The sequence below is a fragment of the Nomascus leucogenys genome, chromosome 15, assembly GCF_006542625.1.
Source record: "Nomascus leucogenys isolate Asia chromosome 15, Asia_NLE_v1, whole genome shotgun sequence".
Lineage (NCBI taxonomy): Eukaryota > Metazoa > Chordata > Mammalia > Primates > Hylobatidae > Nomascus > Nomascus leucogenys.
The window spans coordinates 64,826,117-64,845,746 of NC_044395.1; the positions used below are offsets into that span (position 1 = coordinate 64,826,117).

Sequence of the window (19,630 nt, forward strand, 5' to 3'; positions counted from 1 at the left end):
CTCACCGCAACCTCTGCCTCCTGGATTCAAGCGATTCTCCTGCCTCAGCCTCTTGAGTAGCTGGGATTACAGGTGCCCGCCACCACACTCAGCTAATTTTTGTATTTTTATTAGAGACGGGGTTTCTCCATGTTGGTCAGGCTAGTCTTGAACTCCCGACCTCAGGTGATCCGCCTGCCTCGGCCTCCCAAAGTGCTGGGATTACAGGTGTAAGCCACTGCGTCTGGCCTAAGTTTTGTGTTTTTAGTAGAGACAGACGAATGTTGGCCAGGCTGGTCTCGAACTCCTGACCTCAGGTGATCTGCCTGCCTCGGCCTCCCAGAGTGCTGGGATTACAGGCATGAGCCACCATGCCTGGCCTTGAATTTATATTTTTAAAGAGTGAGTTTTGGCCAGGCGCCGTGGCTCACGCTTGTAATCCCAGCACTTTGGGAGGCGAGGCGGGCGGATCACGAGTTCAGGAGATCGAGACCACGGTGAAACCCCGTCTCCACTAAAAATACAAAAAAATTAGCCGGGCGTGGTGGCGGGCGCCTGTAGTCCCAGCTACTCGGAGAGGCTGAGGCAGGAGAATGGCGTGAACCCAGGAGGCGGAGCTTGCAGTGAGCCGAGATGGTGCCACTGCACTCCAGCCTGGGGGACAGAGCGAGACTCCGTCTCAAAAAAAAAAAAAAAAAAAGTGAGTTTTATGGTATGTGTACTATATTTCAATTAAAAAATAATAACCCAAGGGCAGTAATAGAATCTCTGTTCTCAGATGTTCAAAGGTTAAATGTCTTCCCTCAAGTCTGGTATATCAGGTGGGAAAACCAGGACCCCAACCCAGGGTTTCTAGGTCTGCATTAACTCTTCTACATTATTTTTGCTCTGATTCCAGGCTCCTTCAGCCCTTATGGCCTCTTACTAATAGCTGGTCTTTAACTGTTCTTTCTCACAGGCCTTTATCCAAATCTAATTCTTGGCCAAACAGGAGGGAGATAGCAAGAGCACGGCAAAAAAAACAGCACCGACCCCAGGCCCAAAGCAGTGGTGGCCAGGATAGTGGACAGTGCCCGATTTGTGCAGGTAAGATGCTTGGGCACAGGGAGTTGTTGTATGACAACTAGGCATTCCTTGAGGGAGAAATAGGAGACCTGGGGGTACTGCCAAGAAACATTTGAATTTGGAGTGCTGGCTTCCGTCATCTCTGCAGCTCTCAGGTGTGGAACTGTATTTTTAGTCAAGTGTAATTCAAGACAAGTGTGTACTGAGCACAGTGTGCCAGCTAAGCTGAGGAAGGGACATGGGCCCTGCCCTCAGGAGACGAATGAAACCAAACAATGTAAAACACGATCAGAGAGGGCCTAGAATTTCCTTCGTAACTTTTTCCTACATGTCCAAATGCTGGTTCCTCTTTCAGTCTCTGTTCAAGTGGTTCTTCTTTGCCAAGTATTCTCTTATCTGCCTAGATCATCTCTCCCAACTGAGCTTCTACAGGATTCTCTGATTCCCTTGGACTTAGCACTTCTCACTGTCTGCTGTGTATCAATGTTATTTGTCTTCATTGCTTATCCAGACTTCTTGGGGTGACCTTCTGCCTGGGAGCAGGCCGTTTTGTTTACCTCCTTCTCTCCCCCACAGGTTCCTTCTGGATTGAGATTCTTCCCCAGCATGCTGCCACTTGTGGAGAGACCTCCCCACCTCACCCAGCTTCTCCCTCATCCTCATCATCTTCGTCCCAGTCTGTACTGTGGGTGTCCTCCCCAGAAAGTTCACCCCCTGTCTCCTGGGTTCAGTGCCCTATCTGCCAGTTGCAGTTCTCAGCAAGAGAAGTAGAAGAGCATGCCAGCATATGTGGGGACTTCCCTCAGGCATGAGCCATGAGGTCGTGTGGTTTTGCCCCACCCTCTGTGACTGAGACTGGGACTGAATCGCTTGACAGCTGAGAAGAGCTGCTGAGGCCAAAGCTCCCTCTCTCCTCCCCTCCACTCATTCCCTCAGGACTCTGCCTGAGGGCACCTCTGTGCCTAGCCTGATCCCCATTCCCAGTTGTCAAGGCTTCTGTGACCATGGCACCCGATTCTCCTAAGGCCAGCTCTGTTCTTTTCCTCCTTGGAAGTCTCCTTGGAACTTTTGGGCCTTGGGACACCATCCAGAATGTCTTTCCCTCTGTGAGTGGTGCACATTCTCATGCCCATTTTCCTGAAAGGAAAACCGAGTCCCAGTGAAGAGCAAACGCTGCCTGACAGATAAAATCCTGTGGTGTGCTGGGAATGTGCGTGTGGGTTTTGAGCACGAGGCTGACATTCAGCAACCCATAACCTGAGTTCTCAGTCTTCTTTGTGGGCTTCTGTCCTGGGCAGAATCAGATAATGGTGATGTGTGTGACACTAAGCAAGTTATTTATTTTAGCATCCAGAATTAACTGAGAGAAAAAAATCTCCCATCCTCCCGCTCACAGAGCTATGATAGGGACCAGATGGGTTAATGACTAAGGAGTAGTTCTAGGCTTGGCTATGGAACCTTGGGCAGATCCCATTCCTTATCTACACAAGGAGGTGATTGGACCAGAGGGTGTCAAAGATTCCCTCAAGCTGTGATATTCCAAATTCTGTTCCCAGCTTCTTCGAGCAAATATGTCTTCTCTCCCCTTTCCCAGAAGATTTCACTGTGTGGCACTAACACTGGTTCCCTTGGTCCCCAGGGTACAGAGCAGAGGGGGAGCAGCTGGTCCTGCAAAGAGAGGGCCCAGGGCGGGGTTTTGAATAGATAGAAAAGAGGGTGATAGGCACAGTCAGGGAGAAGACTGAGCAGGAGTTCAGTCCTTTGGTTCCTGCCAGCACAGGTGCCAGCATAGGTGGGCACAGCCATGGACCCCATCACGGTTAGAAGCCTGCTCCCCTACCTTCTCCCATTCTGCTCCCATTTCTACCCATGAATAAAACAAAAGATTGGCCCAAAGGCACTGCAGGGGCATCCTATCTGCCAAGCAGGTGGCGGACATCACTATGTAGGTGGGAGAAGAGCCCCTGGAACCCTGAGCTTGGGCCCAGAAGAGAAGAGCAGTGAGGATGGGGCCGAGCCTGGTAGAAGAGAGGGACGAGGCAGTGCCAAGGGGGAGAAATGCCCCCCAAAGCAGGGGAGGGCAAAGCAGGAGGATTGGTGAAGAAAGAGTATGTTGGGATCCTGCTGGGGCCCTGGTGAGAGCTGAGGGGCTTGGCAAAAGCCCACACAAAACCCTCCTGTGTGGACATGTCCGGGCCTGCCCATGGGAGAGGCTCTGGGACTTTAAGAGGGAAGAGCAGCTGGGAGATGAAGTCAACAAGAGGGGAGCTGGGTCCAAACAGATCCTGTGCACCTGTATGTGGGGTTAGGCTGCCAGGGCAGCCCACCCCTGCTTTAACCTACCGTTGCTCAAGGTACCCATAGGTAGCCCTTCTGTTGGGGGGCTCCTGGGAGGGTGGAAGTCAAGCTGAGGAAAGGGCCCCTGGTCAGACCCACCTGAGGAAGGGGCCCCCAGTCTCTCCCCAGTGGGGGAAGAATAGAAAGCCCCCACTGTACAGTGTCAATTTTCCTAACCTGAGAGTCTACACAATAAAATGGTGAATAAGACTATTTGCCAGTGTGTGTTTGGGACAAGGAAGAATATAATGGTGGCTGGATATAGAGGGTTAAGTGCTAGAACATGGAAGGGTGAAAGCGGCCCCAAAACAAAGGGAGTTGAAACTCAGGGTCCTAGCCTCTCCACTCCTTCATCCGCCAGCAGCCTAACCGGACTGAGATCGTGAACAGGAAGCTCAGGTTCCCACCTCCACTCCTGGGCGCCATCCAGGAGGGCCGATTGGGCCTTGTGCAGCAGCTGCTGGAGTCAGGGATTGAGGCCACAAGCAGTGGACCAGGCTGGTCCCTGTGGAATGTGGAAGAGGCCGAGGACTGCTCCTGGAGGGAAGCACTCAACCTGGCCATCCGCCTGGGCCATGAGGCCATCACCGATGTGCTGTTGGCCAGTGTCAAGTTTGACTTCCGCCAGATCCATGAGGCCCTGCTAGTGGCAGTGGACACAAACCAGCCAGCAGTGGTGCGTCGCCTGCTGGCCCAGCTGGAACGGGAGAAGGGTCACAAAGTAGTCACCAAGTCTTTCTCACTGGCTTTCTTTGACTCATCAATTGATGGCTCCCGCTTTGCACCTGGTGTGACTCCCCTCACCCTGGCCTGCCAGAAGGACCGTATGAGATAGCACAGCTGCTCATGGAACAGGGCCACACCATTGCCCAGCCCCACCGGGTCTCCTGTGCCTGCCTCGAGTGCAGCAATGCCCGCCGCTATGACCTGCTGAAATTCTCTCTGTCCCGCATCAACACCTACCGTGACATCACCAGCAGGGCCCACCTCTTACTGGCCAGTGAGGACGCCATGCTGGCTGCCTTCCAGCTTAGCCGCGAGCTCAGGCGCCTTGCACGCAAGGAGCCTGAATTTGAGGTTGGTTTCTCATACTTCCCTCTTCCCCTGGTGCCCCATGTCTGTTCTTCCACCAGAGCATGGTTGGGCCTGTGGTGGGTGTTCTGGGAAGCTTGGAAGCCACAGAAAGAGGACGAGGCCTGGTCTCTGTTCTCAGGAAACCTCTAGTTTGATGGGGTGTCAAAGAATCCCCCCTGAGGGGATTTCATTCTAATGGCAGAGAACAGCCACTCCAGAGGGGCCTAGTCTTATGGGGGAGGCACAACCCCCACTCCAGGGGAGCCCTGAGTCTCTCTGAGGGAGGAGAGAGAACAGAAACAACTAGAAAAACAGCTGGACAGACTTGGAGATGACATTCAGTAGAATACATCACGTCTGAATACCTACTAGGTGTTCCCACCCGGAGCATTGTGTGTTGCGGCTCTCAAGCGTGTGATCAGAGCAGGGAGAAGGCAGAGAGAGGGGACAAGGCGCTTCCAGGACACTTGTCTTCATTCATTGCCGCTGTGAATCGTGCTAACAGGGCTTCCAAAGCCCAGAAAACAGGTCAGGAAAGCCATAGCTGTTGTGTTCAGGGAGGACTCCTTGGAAGAAGTAGCATTAAGCTGAGCTACGGAAGTGGGTGGTTTCATACAAGTGAAGAGGAGCAGGGAGGGTATTTGAGGTAGGGCTGCAGTCCACGCAAAGGCTCTCAGGTAGTGAAAGTATACATGATGATGAGTGAAGGGGAGACACTGCGCAGGAAGGACTGAGAATGCACGAAGCAGAGCCTGGGGGCAGGTACTAGTGAGGGTCCTGGAATGCCGCCAGTCCAGTTTGTCCATCCCTCATCCCCTGATGGCTCCTGTGTGTCAAGCTAGACTCGATCCCCATCCCCAAGATGACCATTAGGTGGGGAAACCAACACGGATGTTAAAATAGAGGGCTAAGGAGGTTGTGACTCATGGTGGTGGAAGGATAGGAGAATGAAAAGCCCCCACTGCACAGCTAGCAGGAAAGGGCAGTCCTTTCTAAAGGACTTTCCCTCCGTTCTCACAGCAGCCTAAGAGACAGGCATAGCAGGAAGTATCATCCCCACTTTACAGCAGAGAAGCTGAGGCCTGGAAAGGGGAAGTACCTTGCCCAATGTGATACCACCTGAGGACAGTGCTGGGACTCAGACCTCGCCTCCTGAAAGCCATCCCTGGATGCTTTCTAGGGTGAGGGCCTCAAGTAAAACCCAGGATAGGATGGATAAATTGGAGCCAAGGACCGCCTTAGGCCAGGCACGGTGACTCACGCCTCTAACCCCAGCACTTTGGGAGGCTGAGACAGGAGGATGAGGAGGCCAGGAGTTCAAGACCAGCCTGGGCAACATAGCAAGATCTCATCTCTATTTATTTATTTTTTTAAATTTTTTGGAGACAGAGTTTCACTCTTGTTGCCCAGGCTGGAGTGCAGTGGCGCCATCTCAGCTCGCTGCAACCTCCACCTCCTGGGTTCAAATGATTGTCCTGCCTCAGCCTCCCGAGTAGCTGGGATTACGTGCCTGCCACCACGCCCAGCTAATTTTTGTGTTATTAGTAGAGATGAGGTTTCACAATGTTGGCCAGGCTGGTCTTGAACTCCTGACCTCAGGTGATCTGCCCACCTCAGCCTCCCAAAGTGCTGGGATTACAGGCATGAGCCACCATGCCCAGCTATTTTTTTAAAAATAATAAGTGGCCGGGCGCGGTGGCTCACACCTATAATCCCAGTACTTTGGGAGGCCGAGGCAGGTGGATCACCTGAGGTCAGGAGTTCGAGACTAGCCTAGCCTGACCAACATGGTGAAACCACATCTATACTAATAACACAAAAAAATGCCGGGCGCGGTGGCTCAAGCCTGTAATCCCAGCACTTTGGGAGGCCGAGGCGGGCGGATCACGAGGTCAGGAGATCGAGACCATCCTGGCTAACACGGTGAAACCCTGTCTCTACTAAAAATACAAAAAATTAGCCGGGCGTGTTGGCAGGCGCCTGTAGTTCCAGCTACTCGGGAGGCTGAGGCAGGAGAATGGCGTGAACCCAGGAGGTGGAGGTTGCGATGAGCCGAGATCGCGCCACTGCACTCCAGCCTTGGGGACAGAGAAAGACTCCATCTCAAAAAAAAAAAAAAACACAAAAAAATTAGCTGAGCATGGTGGTGCACGCCTTTAATCCCCCCTACTCGGGAGGCTGAGGCAGAAGAATCGCTTGGACCTAGGAGGCAGAGGTTGCAGTGAGCCAAGATCGCGCCACTGCGCTCCAGCCTGGGCAACAGAGCGAGACTCCATCTCAAAAAAAAAAAAAAAAGAAGGATGAGTGAGGTGGCAAAGAAGAAAGAAATCAATGCCCTAGTGACACCAGACATAGGAATTGATGGTGCAGGGGCAGGACAGAGGTGGCCCAGGCCCACTATTGGTGGGCGTGGGGGTAGGGAGGAGTGGGCTGATTTAATGGGGTTGGGTCCACAGGGTGGTAGGCACACACAGACCTGCTTCTCTACAGCCTGAGTACATTGCCCTGGAGTCACTGAGCCAGGACTATGGCTTTGAGCTGCTGGGCATGTGCCGGAACCAGAGCGAGGTCACTGCAGTGCTCAACGACCTGGCCAAGGACAGTGAGACTGAGCCCGAGGCTGAAGGCCTGGGCCTGGGCTTTGAGGAAGGCATCCCCAACCTGGCGAGGCTGCGACTGGCTGTCAACTACCATCAGAAGCAGGTCAGCTGGGCCCCACCTATATCCCCTCCCTGTCCTTTTCTCTTGCCCTGCTACCTCTAGGTCTCCCTGACCCAGTCCTAAGCAACTCCTTTTCCTGCCCTCAAGACCCTCTCAGGCCTTGGTCCCGAGCACCCTTCTGTCTAGGCCCTTGACCCTGTGGGTCCTCTCCCTTCTTACATTCAATCTAAGCCCCTAACCTCTCCCCAGCCCTTGGAAGACCCATTACCCACCAAGACCTCACCTTCAGACCAGGACATCTGGTCTTAGACAGCTTTGTCTCTGACCTGCTGAGTTACTTCAGTCCATCCTTTCTGTTGTTCAATTTCAATACATCACTCTATAAAGCAAGATAAGACTAGATCTCTCAGGCCTTAAATATTCCCCAAAAGGTTCCATTATTCCCTGTCTCCTCAGACATCCTCCCCTCTAAGCTAAAGACAGGCTCCTTGTTTAGCCTCCCCCAGCCCCTTGCTCCTCACTCTCATCCACCCTCAACATCCACCAGGAACTTAACCAAAAACCTTCCTTCATAGTGGCTCCCCTGGCCCTGTCTCCCAATACAGCAAACCCCAACTTCCCTCTTCTGCCCTCCTCAAGACCATCCAGGCTGATGTCCCACATCTCTAAGAAGGCAGGGGACCCTGGGGGTTCTGGGTCTTGGGTCCCCAGTTCTACCCACCACTGATTAACTTAGACTCAAGAATATAGGGTCCAGAGAGTTCAGGAGAATCTTTGAGTTCAGTTTTCCCTCCATAGACCAAGGCCTAGAGAGAGATGGGTCTGACCATGGTCACATGACAAACGAGTTGGCTGGTGTCGGGAGAAAAGAAGGATTGTTCGATCTCTGTGGCAGGGAAGGAAGGGCTGTGTACCCAACTGGCTCCCCCATCCTCCTCCTTGCCTGGTGGCCTCCCCCTCTGCTTATGCCCCATCTCTGCTTAGTTCGTAGCACACCCAATTTGCCAGCAAGTCCTGTCCTCCATCTGGTGTGGGAACGTGGCTGGTTGGTGTGGAAGCACTACTAGCTGGAAGCTCTTTGTTGCCTTCCTCATCTTCTTCACCATGCCCTTCCTCTGCCTTGGCTACTGGCTGGCACCAAAGTCCCGGGTACTAAGAATAAGATTAATGATAACTGTCACTTATTGAGCACTTGTTTTATGAGGCCCTGGGCTAGACACTTGGTGAATATAACTTTGTGTGAATGTTTCCAACAAGTAGCTGGAAGTGTAGCCCTGAGGAAGGCATTCTGCTTCAGTGGTATAGGGAAGCAACCTGAGGCACAGGGAAGGGCAATGCTCTTTTTGTCAAAAGTACACAGGAAATAGTGGAGTCAGGATTTAAACTGAAGTCTCTCTGCCTCCAAAACTTTAATCCTACTAACAGCCCTATACTCTCCTAAAGAGAGGCCCACCCCAACTACAAATTCTATGGGAGCCCTTCATCCAACCAATATGTCCTTGAGACCCAACTGTGAGCCAAGCATGGTGCCTGGCATTGCGGTTATCATGAAGAAAAGCCCCGTTCCTGCTGACCAGGTGAGGAATGGGGGAGAGGGGTCTCCCAGGAAGCAGGAGCATACGTGTGAAGGCCTGGGGGAGGGAGAACCCAGAGTGTTAGAGAAACTGAAAGGAATTAGATCAAGAGTAGTGGAGAAGCGTCCTCCCTCCCTCCCTTCCTTCCTTCCTTCCTTTCTTTTCTTTCCCTCTGTGGCCCAGGCTGCTATCTGCTCAGCTCGCTGCTGCCCGCGCCGCGGACTGCCTGGGACTGCCGCCGCGCGCCACCGCTGCCTGCTTTTTCCTCTTTGGCTGCAGGCGCGCGGTCGCCATGTTGGCCACGCTGCTCGCCAGCTCCTGACGCCGAGTGCTCTGCCCGCCTCAGCCTCCCGAGCCCCTGCCCGGCCACCACCCCATCTGGGACGTGGGGAGCGCCTCTGCCTGGCTGCCCCGTCTGGGAAGAAGTGAGGAGCGCCTCTGCCCGGCCGCCCCATCCGGGAAGAAGTGAGGAGCGCCTCTGCCCGGCCGCCCCGTCTGGGAAGAGGTGAGGGGTACCTCTGCCCGGCCGCCCCGTCTGGGAAGTGAGGAGCGCCTCCGCCCGGCCGCCCCATCCGGGAAGAAGTGAGGAGCGCCTCTGCCCGGCTGCCCCGTCTGGGAGGTGGAGAACCTCTGCCCGGCCACCCACCGTCTGGGAAGTGAGGAGCGCCTCAGCCCGGCCGCCCCGTCTGGGAAGTGAGGAGCGCCTCTGCCCGGCCGTCCCGTCTGGGAAGTGAGGAGCGCCTCTGCCCGGCCACCCACCGTCTGGGAAGTGAGGAGCGCCTCTGCCCGGCCACCCACCGTCTGGGAAGTGAGGAGCGCCTCTGCCCGGCCACCCACCGTCTGGGAAGTGAGGAGCGCCTCTGCCCGGCCACCTATCGTCTGGGAGGTGAGGAGCGCCTCTGCCCGGCCCCCCGTCGGGAAGAAGTGAGGAGCGCCTCTGCCCGGCCGCCCCGTCCGGGAAGAAGTGAGGAGCGCCTCTGCCCGGCCGCCCCGTCCGGGAAGAAGTGAGGAGCGCCTCTGCCCGGCCGCCCGTCCGGGAGAAGTGAGGAGCGCCTCTGCCCGGCCGCCCCGTCGGGAAGTGAGGAGCGCCTCTGCCCGCCCCCCGTCGGGAAGTGAGGAGCGCCTCTGCCCGGCCGCCCCGTCCGGGAAGAAGTGAGGAGCGCCTCTGCCCGGCCGCCCCGTCCGGGAAGAAGTGAGGAGCGCCTCTGCCCGGCCGCCCCGTCCGGGAAGAAGTGAGGAGCGCCTCTGCCCGGCCGCCCCGTCCGGGAAGAAGTGAGGAGCACCTCTGCCCGGCCGCCCCGTCTGGGAAGTGAGGAGCGCCTCTGCCCGGCCGCCCCGTCTGGGAAGTGAGGAGCCCTCCGCCCGGCCGCCCCGTCTGGGAAGTGAGGAGCGCCTCCGCCCCCGGGAGTGAGGGCCTCGCCCGCCCCCGTCCGGGAGAAGTGAGGAGCGCCTCCGCCCGGCCCCCCGTCCGGGAAGAAGTGAGGAGCGCCTCGCCCGGCCCCCCGTCCGGGAAGAAGTGAGGAGCGCCTCTGCCCGGCCCCCCGTCCGGGAAGAAGTGAGGAGCGCCTCTGCCCGGCCACCCCGTCTGGGAAGTGAGGAGCCCTCTGGGAGAGGAGCGCCTCTGCCCGGCCCCCCCGTCTGGGAAGTGAGGAGCGCCTCTGCCCGGCCACCCACCGTCTGGGAAGTGAGGAGCGCCTCTGCCCGGCCCCCCGTCTGGGAAGTGAGGAGCGCCTCTGCCCGGCCCCCCGTCTGGGAAGTGAGGAGCGCCTCTGCCCGGCCACCCCCGTCTGGGAAGTGAGGAGCGCCTCTGCCCGGCCACCCACCGTCTGGGAAGTGAGGAGCGCCTCTGCCCGGCCCCCCGTCTGGGAAGTGAGGAGCGCCTCTGCCCGCCCCCCGTCGGGAAGTGGGAGCCCCTGCCCGGCCCCCGTCTGGGAAGTGAGGAGCGCCTCTGCCCGGCCCCCCGTCTGGGAAGTGAGGAGCGCCTCTGCCCGGCCACCCACCGTCTGGGAAGTGAGGAGCGCCTCTGCCCGGCCACCCACCGTCTGGGAAGTGAGGAGCGCCTCTGCCCGGCCCCCCCGTCTGGGAAGTGAGGAGCGCCTCTGGGAAGTGAGGAGCGCCTCTGCCCGGCCACCCACCGTCTGGGAAGTGAGGAGCGCCTCTGCCCGGCCACCCCCGTCTGGGAAGTGAGGAGCGCCTCTGCCCGGCCCCCCGTCTGGGAAGTGAGGAGCGCCTCTGCCCGGCCACCCACCGTCTGGGAAGTGAGGAGCGCCTCTGCCCGGCCACCCCGTCTGGGAAGTGAGGAGCGCCTCTGCCCGGCCCCCCGTCTGGGAGTGAGGAGCGCCTCTGCCCGGCCGCCCCGTCCGGGAAGTGAGGAGCGCCTCTGCCCGGCCCCCGTCCGGGAAGTGAGGAGCGCCTCTGCCCGGCCGCCCCGTCGGGAAGTGAGGAGCGCCTCTGCCCGGCCGCCCCGTCTGGGAAGTGAGGAGCGCCTCTGCCCGCCCCCACCGTCTGGGAAGTGAGGAGCGCCTCTGCCCGGCCGCCCCGTCCGGGAAGTGAGGAGCGCCTCTGCCCGGCCCCCCGTCCGGGAAGTGAGGAGCGCCTCTGCCCGGCCCCCCGCCGCCCCCCGGGAAGGTGAGGAGCGCCTCTGCCCGGCCGCCCCGTCCGGGAAGAAGTGAGGAGCGCCTCTGCCCGGCCGCCCCGTCCGGGAAGAAGTGAGGAGCGCCTCTGCCCGGCCGCCCCGTCCGGGAAGAAGTGAGGAGCGCCTCTGCCCGGCCGCCCCGTCGGGAAGTGAGGAGCGCCTCCCCCCCCCCCCCCCGCCCGGGAGAAGTGAGGAGCGCCTCTGCCCGGCCGCCCCGTCCGGGAAGAAGTGAGGAGCGCCTCTGCCCGGCCGCCCCGTCCGGGAAGAAGTGAGGAGCGCCTCTGCCCGGCCGCCCCGTCCGGGAAGAAGTGAGGAGCGCCTCTGCCCGGCCGCCCCGTCTGGGAAGAAGTGAGGAGCGCCTCTGCCCGGCCGCCCCTCTGGGAAGTGAGGACCGCCTCTGCCCGGCCCGCCCCGTCCGGGAAGAAGTGAGGAGCGCCTCTGCCCGGCCGCCCCCATCCGGGAAGAAGTGAGGAGCGCCTCTGCCTGGCCGCCCCATCCGGGAAGAAGTGAGGAGCACCTCTGCCCGGCCGCCCCGTCTGGGAAGTGAGGAGCGCCTCTGCCCGGCCGCCCCGTCCGGGAAGAAGTGAGGAGCGCCTCTGCCCGGCCGCCCCGTCCGGGAAGAAGTGAGGAGCGCCTCTGCCCGGCCGCCCCGTCTGGGAAGTGAGGAGCGCCTCTGCCCGGCCGCCCCGTCTGGGAAGTGAGGAGAGCCTCGGCCCGGCCGCCCCGTCTGGGAAGTGAGGAGCGCCTGGGCCCGGCCGCCCCGTCTGGGAAGTGAGGAGCGCCTCTGCCCGGCCGCCCCGTCTGGGAAGTGAGGAGCGCCTCTGCCCGGCCACCCATTGTCTGGGAAGTGAGGGGAGCCTCTGCCCGGCCACCTATCGTCTGGGAAGAAGTGAGGAGCGTCTCTGCCTGGCCGCCCCGTCTGGGAAGTGAGGAGCGCCTCTGCCCGGCCGCCCCGTGTCTGGGAAGAAGTGAGGAGCGCCTCTGCCCGGCCGCTCCGTCTGGGAGGTCTACAATGGAGGCCAGAAGCAATGTGGGGGCTGGACGTGGTGGCTCACGCCTGTGGTCCCGGCACTCTGGGGGGCGAGGCGGGTTGATCACTTCGGGCTAGGAGTTCGAGACCAGTCTGGCCAACTTGGCGAAACATGAAAAATACAACAGACAAACCAACCAACCAACTCAGTGACAACAAAACAGGTCTACCCTGGAGTCATACTCTAATTTTTTCTATTTTCCTCCCTTTCTGATCCTTTATCCCACTTTCTTTTTCTTCCTCTTCCTTCTCCCTCTTCTTTGTCAAATAGAGGATTGAGTTATTATCACTGATCCACATAAAGTCCCTCTCTACCTTATTTTAACTCCCACCCCCCATTTCTATTCCCCGACTTCCCATGTGTAACCTTCCTAATATGTTTGATACGCATCTTTTTGTTTGTATGTATTTTTAGAAAATGTTTTTTGTTTTTGTGTGCAAAAAAAAATTAATAAAAAAAAAAAAAAAAAAAAACAAAAACAAAGAGTAGTGGAGAAGCATGCAGGGGCCAGATCTCACAGAGCCTTATGAGCCACGCAGGATGGGAGCCATTGTAGGATTAATGAGGCGAGTCCCCCATCAGTCTTGTGTTTCAGAAAGTGCCCTCTACTAGGGGTGTGAAAGGTGGGCTGGGGGTGTGGGGCAGGAGTTAGGGAGACTGAGTGTGAGAGGACAAGCACGTAGAGATGTCTCATATTCCCGGCCTGGGTGACCAGGTCATTTTATGAGGTGGGGACACAGAAGATGGAAGAGCAAGATAGGATAGAAGATGATGAATTTATTTTTTAACGTGGTTGAGTTTGAAGAGCCTGTCGGGCCTCCAAGGGAAAGTTACTTTACATCTGTGATCCTCAGTTCTTGAAAAAAAAAAAAAAAAAAAAAAAGGGAATAATAATGTCTACCTCATATGGTTTGGAAGGAGACAACAGATGGGAGTTTACGGCGTGATATGTAGCACATTCTCAATGTATGTCTGAATAGTGCATGACTGAATCTGAGAAGGGGGAGTCACATGTGGGTGGAGCAGTCTAGAAGGGCTCACAGGAGAGAGAGACACCCAGGACTGAGAGCCCTACTCCCCCTCCTTCCCCTGGAAGCTGGGCCACCTGCTAAAGATCCCAGTACTGAAGTTCCTGCTGCACTCTGCCTCCTATCTGTGGTTCCTCATCTTCCTGCTGGGAGAGTCCCTGGTCATGGAGACACAGCTGAGCACCATCCGTGGCCGCAGCCAGAGTGTCTGGGAGACTTCACTACACATGATTTGGGTCACAGGTATACGTGTAGGACCCTTTATTTGTGGCAGTGTCCCTTAGGGGCCCTCCTTCCTGTCCTTCACAATAAGCACCCCAACAGGGGGATCCTGCTTTGTAGATGACCCCTGAACATATAACCAGACCCCTCTGGGCTGTAGCACAGTACAGGGCCCTTTCCCTTCACCCCTAGTTGGGGACCTAGCCCTGTGGTAGACTCCCTGAGCAAGGACCCCTTCTTCCCCCTGCTTCCTCCTTCAGCATCAGTCACTACCCACCCTGGAGTTTTCTGTCCTCTCACAAATAAGACCCTGGTCCACAGTGCGAGGTGGGAAACTACCTTGGTGTCACGGCAGCCCCCAAGTACTGCCAAGACAGACTCTCCTGGAGGTCATGGAGCAGAAAGGCTCACAGACCAAATGAAAGGACTCAAATCATACAGCTAGTTAAATCTGTAAGTGGTGTAATTATGATGGTGGTGTAATAAGGATCAGAGTTGAGGTTTGAGCGGCTGGGGTTAGGGGGGTGGTGCAATGGACAGAAGGTGCCTTGAGCCAGGCATGGTGGCTCATGCCTGTAATCTCAGCCACTCAAGAGGCTGAGGTGGGAGGATTGCTTGAGGCCAGAAATTCAAGACCAGCCTGGGCAACATAGAGAGACACCATCCCTTAAAAATAAAAGAAGATTGGCCAGGTGCGGTGGCTCACGCCTGTAATCCTAGCACTTTGGGAGGCCAAGGCAGGCAGATTGCCAGAGCTCAGGAGTTCAAGACCAGCTTGGGGAACATGGTGAAACCCCGTCTCTACTAAAATACAAAAAATTAGCCAGGCATGGCATGGCGGCATGTGCCTGTAATCCCAGCTACTCAGGAGGTTGAGGCAGGAGAACTGCTTGAACCCGGGAGGCGGAGGTTGCAGTGAGCCGAGATTGTGCCACTGCATTACAACCTGGGTGACAGAGCAAGACTCTGTCTCCAAAATGAAATAAAATAAAAAATAATAAAAGAAGATACCTTGGCCCAAGACTTGATCTATGGGAGAAACACAATGACAGGTATGTTTGGCCACAGCTGTAGCTTGCCAATTATCCTGATGAGCAGCTATTAATTTTATATGCATTATTTGGGCAGAGGACATGTGGAAACAGAATGGCTGGTGCCAGTGGGTAGCTGATTTAAGATCTCATGAATACTGAGGGCCTCGTATGCTTCATGCATATTCAGTATATCATGAATATTTAGAGTCTGTCCACCTCTTTCTATGTATGTTCACACACACATGCTCTAACTTTACTTGTTCAATGTATCACCAAAGTAACTAGCCTATACTTAACGCATAAGTTTCATCCATTCCACTGGTTTTCTTTTCTTCTACAGCAGAATTGAGTATTCTCAAACAATTTAGCAAATGCAGTTTACAAGAATCCCCAGAGCTTCAGCCAGCCTCTGGCCTCTCAGCTCAGCAGGCCGAATTGGTGGCGCCTTCCTCGGCTGTCCTCCTCTCATTTAGCTCTGGCTTGGTTAGTAAACTCCAGAGCCACCAGTATACCAAGTCCACTGCTCCACCCTGTACCAGGCCAGTCAGTGATGTCAGAAAGGAAATCTGGTACAGAAACTTTAGGGAAAGAAAATAAGAGCATCCCAAGAGGGCAAGTTTCTCATCCTATTGTTTACTAAACATGGATTGACCTGTGCTGAGTGGAGAGGAAACCAATACAATTCCTACCCGTGGGAGGAGAAAGGTCTTAGAAACATATGAAACAAAACCCATTTATTCATGTAATAAATGTTTCTTGATGCCCTATCATAAGCGAAGCCCTAAGAGTACATGGAGAAGTTCAACGTGGCCCCATCCATCTAACACACATTCACTGAGCATGCACCCCACCCTCACAGGGCATTCCTGCTCTACAGGACTGATTTAGGTTCCCGACCACATGATATTCACGTTTGTCTAGGCCTTTGCTTATTCACGTTTCCTAGAGCACTCGCCCCTTCCCATATTGCCCCTTCACCTGGCTGGCTCCCACCCCTCCTTCAGATCTCAGCTTAAATGTCACTTTTGGAGAAGTTTTCCCTGGCCCCTAAATCAGGGTGAGGGTCCATTCCTAAACACCCATAACAGTCCCTCTGTCCCCCTGCTCCTTAGTCCTAGCATTTACCACATTGTGTGAGACCCACTTGGGTTACCCACTGTGTTCCTCACAGACTGTAAGCCCTGGGAGGACAGGGACTGTCTTATTCACCACAGGTTCCCACTGGCACATGGTAGGAGCTTACTAAATGTTTGTTTAGGCCGGGCGCAGTGGCTCATGCCTGTAATCCCAAGACTTGGGGAGGCTGAGGCAGATGTATCACCTGAGGTCAGGAGTTCGAGCCCAACCTGGCCAACATGATGAAACCCTGTCTTTACTAAAAAATACAAAAATTAGTCAGGCGTGGTGGCATGTGCCTGTAATCCTAGCCACTCAGGAGGCTAAGGCAGGAGAATTGCTTAAACCCAGGAGGCGGAGATTGCAGTGAGCTGAGATCACGCCACTGCACTCCAGCCTGGGGAACAGAGAGCGAGACTCTGTCTCAAAAAATATATATATATATACTTTTTTTTTTTACGTATTTGTTTAATTTGTTCTCGGCGCCAGGGACAGAGATGAGTGGACGTAGTCCCTGCCCTTGAGGGGCTCCAAGTTCAGGGGGAGGCAGGGTAGAGACAGACCTGTGGAGAGATATCCTGCAGTGCCCTGTAGTGATGGGATCACAGAGATATGAGCTGTGAGAACACAAAACCCCGAGAAATTCACTCCATCTGCTTAGGGAAGGCTACTTGGAGAAGATAACATGCGACCTAGGCCACAAAGGTGAGCTGGGCTTCCAGAAGATGTGGAAGGACATTCTACGCACAGGGAACAAACCGTGAGTGGACAAGCATGTGACTGTATCCAGGGAATGAGAAGGGTGCAATGTGGCAGGGCCACCTAGCTTATGGGGTCCAGCTCCCAAGACCCCCAGCTCCAGGTCTGGTACTGGGCCTCACTGGAACACAGGCACCCTGAGCAGCCTGAGAATTTGGAGCCCCTTCAAGCTGATACTCTGTATTTTTTAATTTTTTTTAATTTTTAAAAATAATTTAATAGAGATAGGGTTTCACCATGTTGCCCAGGCTGGTCTCAAACTCCTGGGCTCAAGGAATCCTCCTGCCTTGGCCTCCCAAAGTGCTGGGATTACAGGCGTGAGCCACCGCACCCAGCCTCAAATCAATATTTTTCAGTTATTTGTCCAGTATTTACTTGGTGGAGGGCACGGAGAAACAAATTTCAGTCATTCCCTCCTAAAAAACAGCCTGTCCCAGGTGATACTCACTTTCTGAGTGTCCACTGACTGAGATCATTGGTTCAGGTCACGCCAGCAGTGTCCGCATCAGCAAGGAGTCTTTTTTATGTTCACATGAGATCACTTGTTCCTGAGTAGATTACATGTTTACATGTCATTGACTTCACCCCATAATGTTTTAGCACCCCGCTGCCATTCATAGGCTCCCCCTGCCTCGTAATCTAACTCTGACATAGAAGGAGAAGTTCAGTCCCATTCTGTCCTGGCTCCCTGCCACCCCGCTTCAGGCTTCCTGTGGTTTGAGTGCAAGGAAGTGTGGATTGAGGGCCTGCGCAGTTACCTCCTGGACTGGTGGAACTTCCTGGATATGGTCATCCTGTCCCTGTACCTGGCAGCCTTCGCACTGCGCCTCCTCCTGGCTGGGCTTGCCCACGTGCACTGCCGGGACGCCTCCCAAGCGGCTGCCTGCCACTATTTCACCACGGCTGGTGAGTGTCCCTTCAATTCAGCCCTGAATCCCCCAGTTCTTCTTTCTTGGCTCTTGGCTCCCAGCCACAGCCCCCATTCCACCCCGCACAGAACGAAGCGAGTGGCACACCGAGGATCCCCAGTTCTTGGCTGAGGTGCTCTTCGCTGTCACCAGCATGCTCAGCTTCACCCACCTGGCCTACATTCTGCCGGCCCATGAGTCGCTGGGCACTCTGCAGATTTCCATTGGCAAGATGATCGATGATATGATCCGGTGCATACCGGCCCTGTTCTGAGCTCGCTCCTCTCTGTAGACTCCACTTGACTTCCCTCCAAAACTCCCCAGCTCTTGGGTAACACAGGAATCCTTGACCTGCATTCCTCCAGAGGCACGCGCTCCAAAGACCTCTGACCCCCTGAAACTACAGGCAAAATTTGGAGGGTAAATGTATATTTTTCTGCAGAGAGGGTCTACAACTTACATCTAATTCTCAAAGAGGCCCATGACTCCAGAAAAGATTATGAACCGTAGATAGCAGAAAAAGCCCTTGGTTGGGAGTTCCAGTCCCAATTCTGTCAGTCTCCACAACCCCTCTGTGGGCCCACTCACTCACTTTTTAAAAATTTTTTTCTTTTTTTTAGAGACAAAGTCTTGCTCTGTCACCCAGGCTGGAGTGCAGTGGTGTGATCATGGCTCACTGAAGCCTCGACTTCCCAGGCTCAAGCCATCCTCCCACCTCAGCCTTCCTATTAGCTAGGACTACAGGCATGCACCACCACACTCAGCTAATTTTTTATCTTTTTGTTGAGATAGAGTCTTGCCGTGTTGCCCAGGCTGTTCTCAAACTCCTGGCCTCAAGCGATCCTCTGGCCTCAACCTCCCAAAATGCTGAGATGACGGCATTTCACAATGTCATCGTGAGCCACCACACCCAGTCTCACTCACTTTTAAAATTCATTCACTTTCTTAGTCATTCAGTTGTTGCAGGTTTTTTGTTGTCACTGAGTTCATACCTATTTACTGACACTTTCTTTTAGTAGGTTCTGTTTCCTGGCACTGGAAGCACAGGCAGGAGAAATAAACCAGACCCTTTGTCATAGAGAAGATAGCCATGTGCACAAATGAGCTCAATTTGCGACAAGTGCTGTGAGAAAGGAGAGTTTATATTGATTGTGCCCAGCGGAGGAAGCACCTTCCTCTGTCTTAGATGACCAGGGAAGGCTTTACAGAGAAGAGAGAATCTGGACTTCACCTAGGAAGGTTACGGACTTCAGAGAAGATATAGGGCATTCTGAGCAGAGAGGGGGCATGCGCCAAAGCAGGGAGGTATGTTTGGAGAATAGCAAGATGCCTCCCATGGTTGGCACATGGAGAGAATTTTGTGAAAGGAAGTGAGAGAGGGTAGCTGGGCCCACGTCAGAAGCTCAGGGACGTCTTGGTGAGAAGCTTGGGCTTTCTCCAGGAGGCCAGGGAACTCTAAGTGGCCTCCCAAGCAGCTGCCCAATCATAAATTCTTCATGAGTGCAACTACCTAATAGTTTTATTGATGATGCTAAAGGATCCACACTTGACCAAGGCTCTCTCGTGGTTCCAGTGTATATGGAAGCTGTATTCAGACCTATGCTCTTACAAAGAATTCTTGTTCATAGCCTGGCTTCAGGCTGTTAGCTTAAAGGAATTGAGTGTACTGTGACTCTTAGTGCCAGGGACGGGAACTACTCATACCAGCCTGCTTTGTGGCTCCTGGTGACATCACTTCACAGTGGCAAGGGAAGGCCAAGCCCTCCTGGGCTATTCATTCATGAGTGACTGCTAAGTAAGTCAAAAGTTGTTCTTTGCTATTGTTTTTTGAGACAGGGTCACACTGTGCCACCTAGGCCAGAGTGCAGTGGCACAATCACAGCTCACTGCAGCCTTGAACTCCCGGGCTCAAGCTATCCTTCCACCTCGGCCTCCTGAGTAGCTGGGACTACAGGCATGTGCCACCACACCTGGCTAATTTTTTTATTTTACGTAGAGACAAGGTCTCTAACTCCTGGCCTCAAGTGATCCTCCTGCTTCTGCCTTCGAAAGTGCTGAGAATACAGGTGTGAGCCACCATTACCAGTGCATCAAAAATAATTTTGCTAAAATTCTTAGGTAGGTTTTATGGTAGACATCTGGACTGAGGGTAGTTAGGAGCATTTAAACGTTGACAAGCCAAAGCACAACAGATTAGGTCAGGTTCA

At 55.0% G+C, this 19,630-nt stretch overlaps 1 protein-coding gene across 1 annotated transcript in view; it reads left to right on the plus strand.

Moving 5' to 3' along the window:
- Positions 1–19,630, plus strand: part of LOC100598272 (short transient receptor potential channel 2-like) — a 48,328-nt gene that overhangs the window by 23,638 nt on the left and 5,060 nt on the right. Inside the window, 10 exon segments of the mRNA XM_030829634.1 lie at positions 938–1,065; positions 1,621–1,729; positions 2,639–2,684; positions 3,719–4,202; positions 4,205–4,458; positions 6,946–7,158; positions 8,101–8,265; positions 13,453–13,627; positions 17,221–17,421; positions 17,513–17,675. Of these exon segments, the coding sequence (XP_030685494.1) occupies positions 938–1,065; positions 1,621–1,729; positions 2,639–2,684; positions 3,719–4,202; positions 4,205–4,458; positions 6,946–7,158; positions 8,101–8,265; positions 13,453–13,627; positions 17,221–17,421; positions 17,513–17,675 (1,938 nt within the window).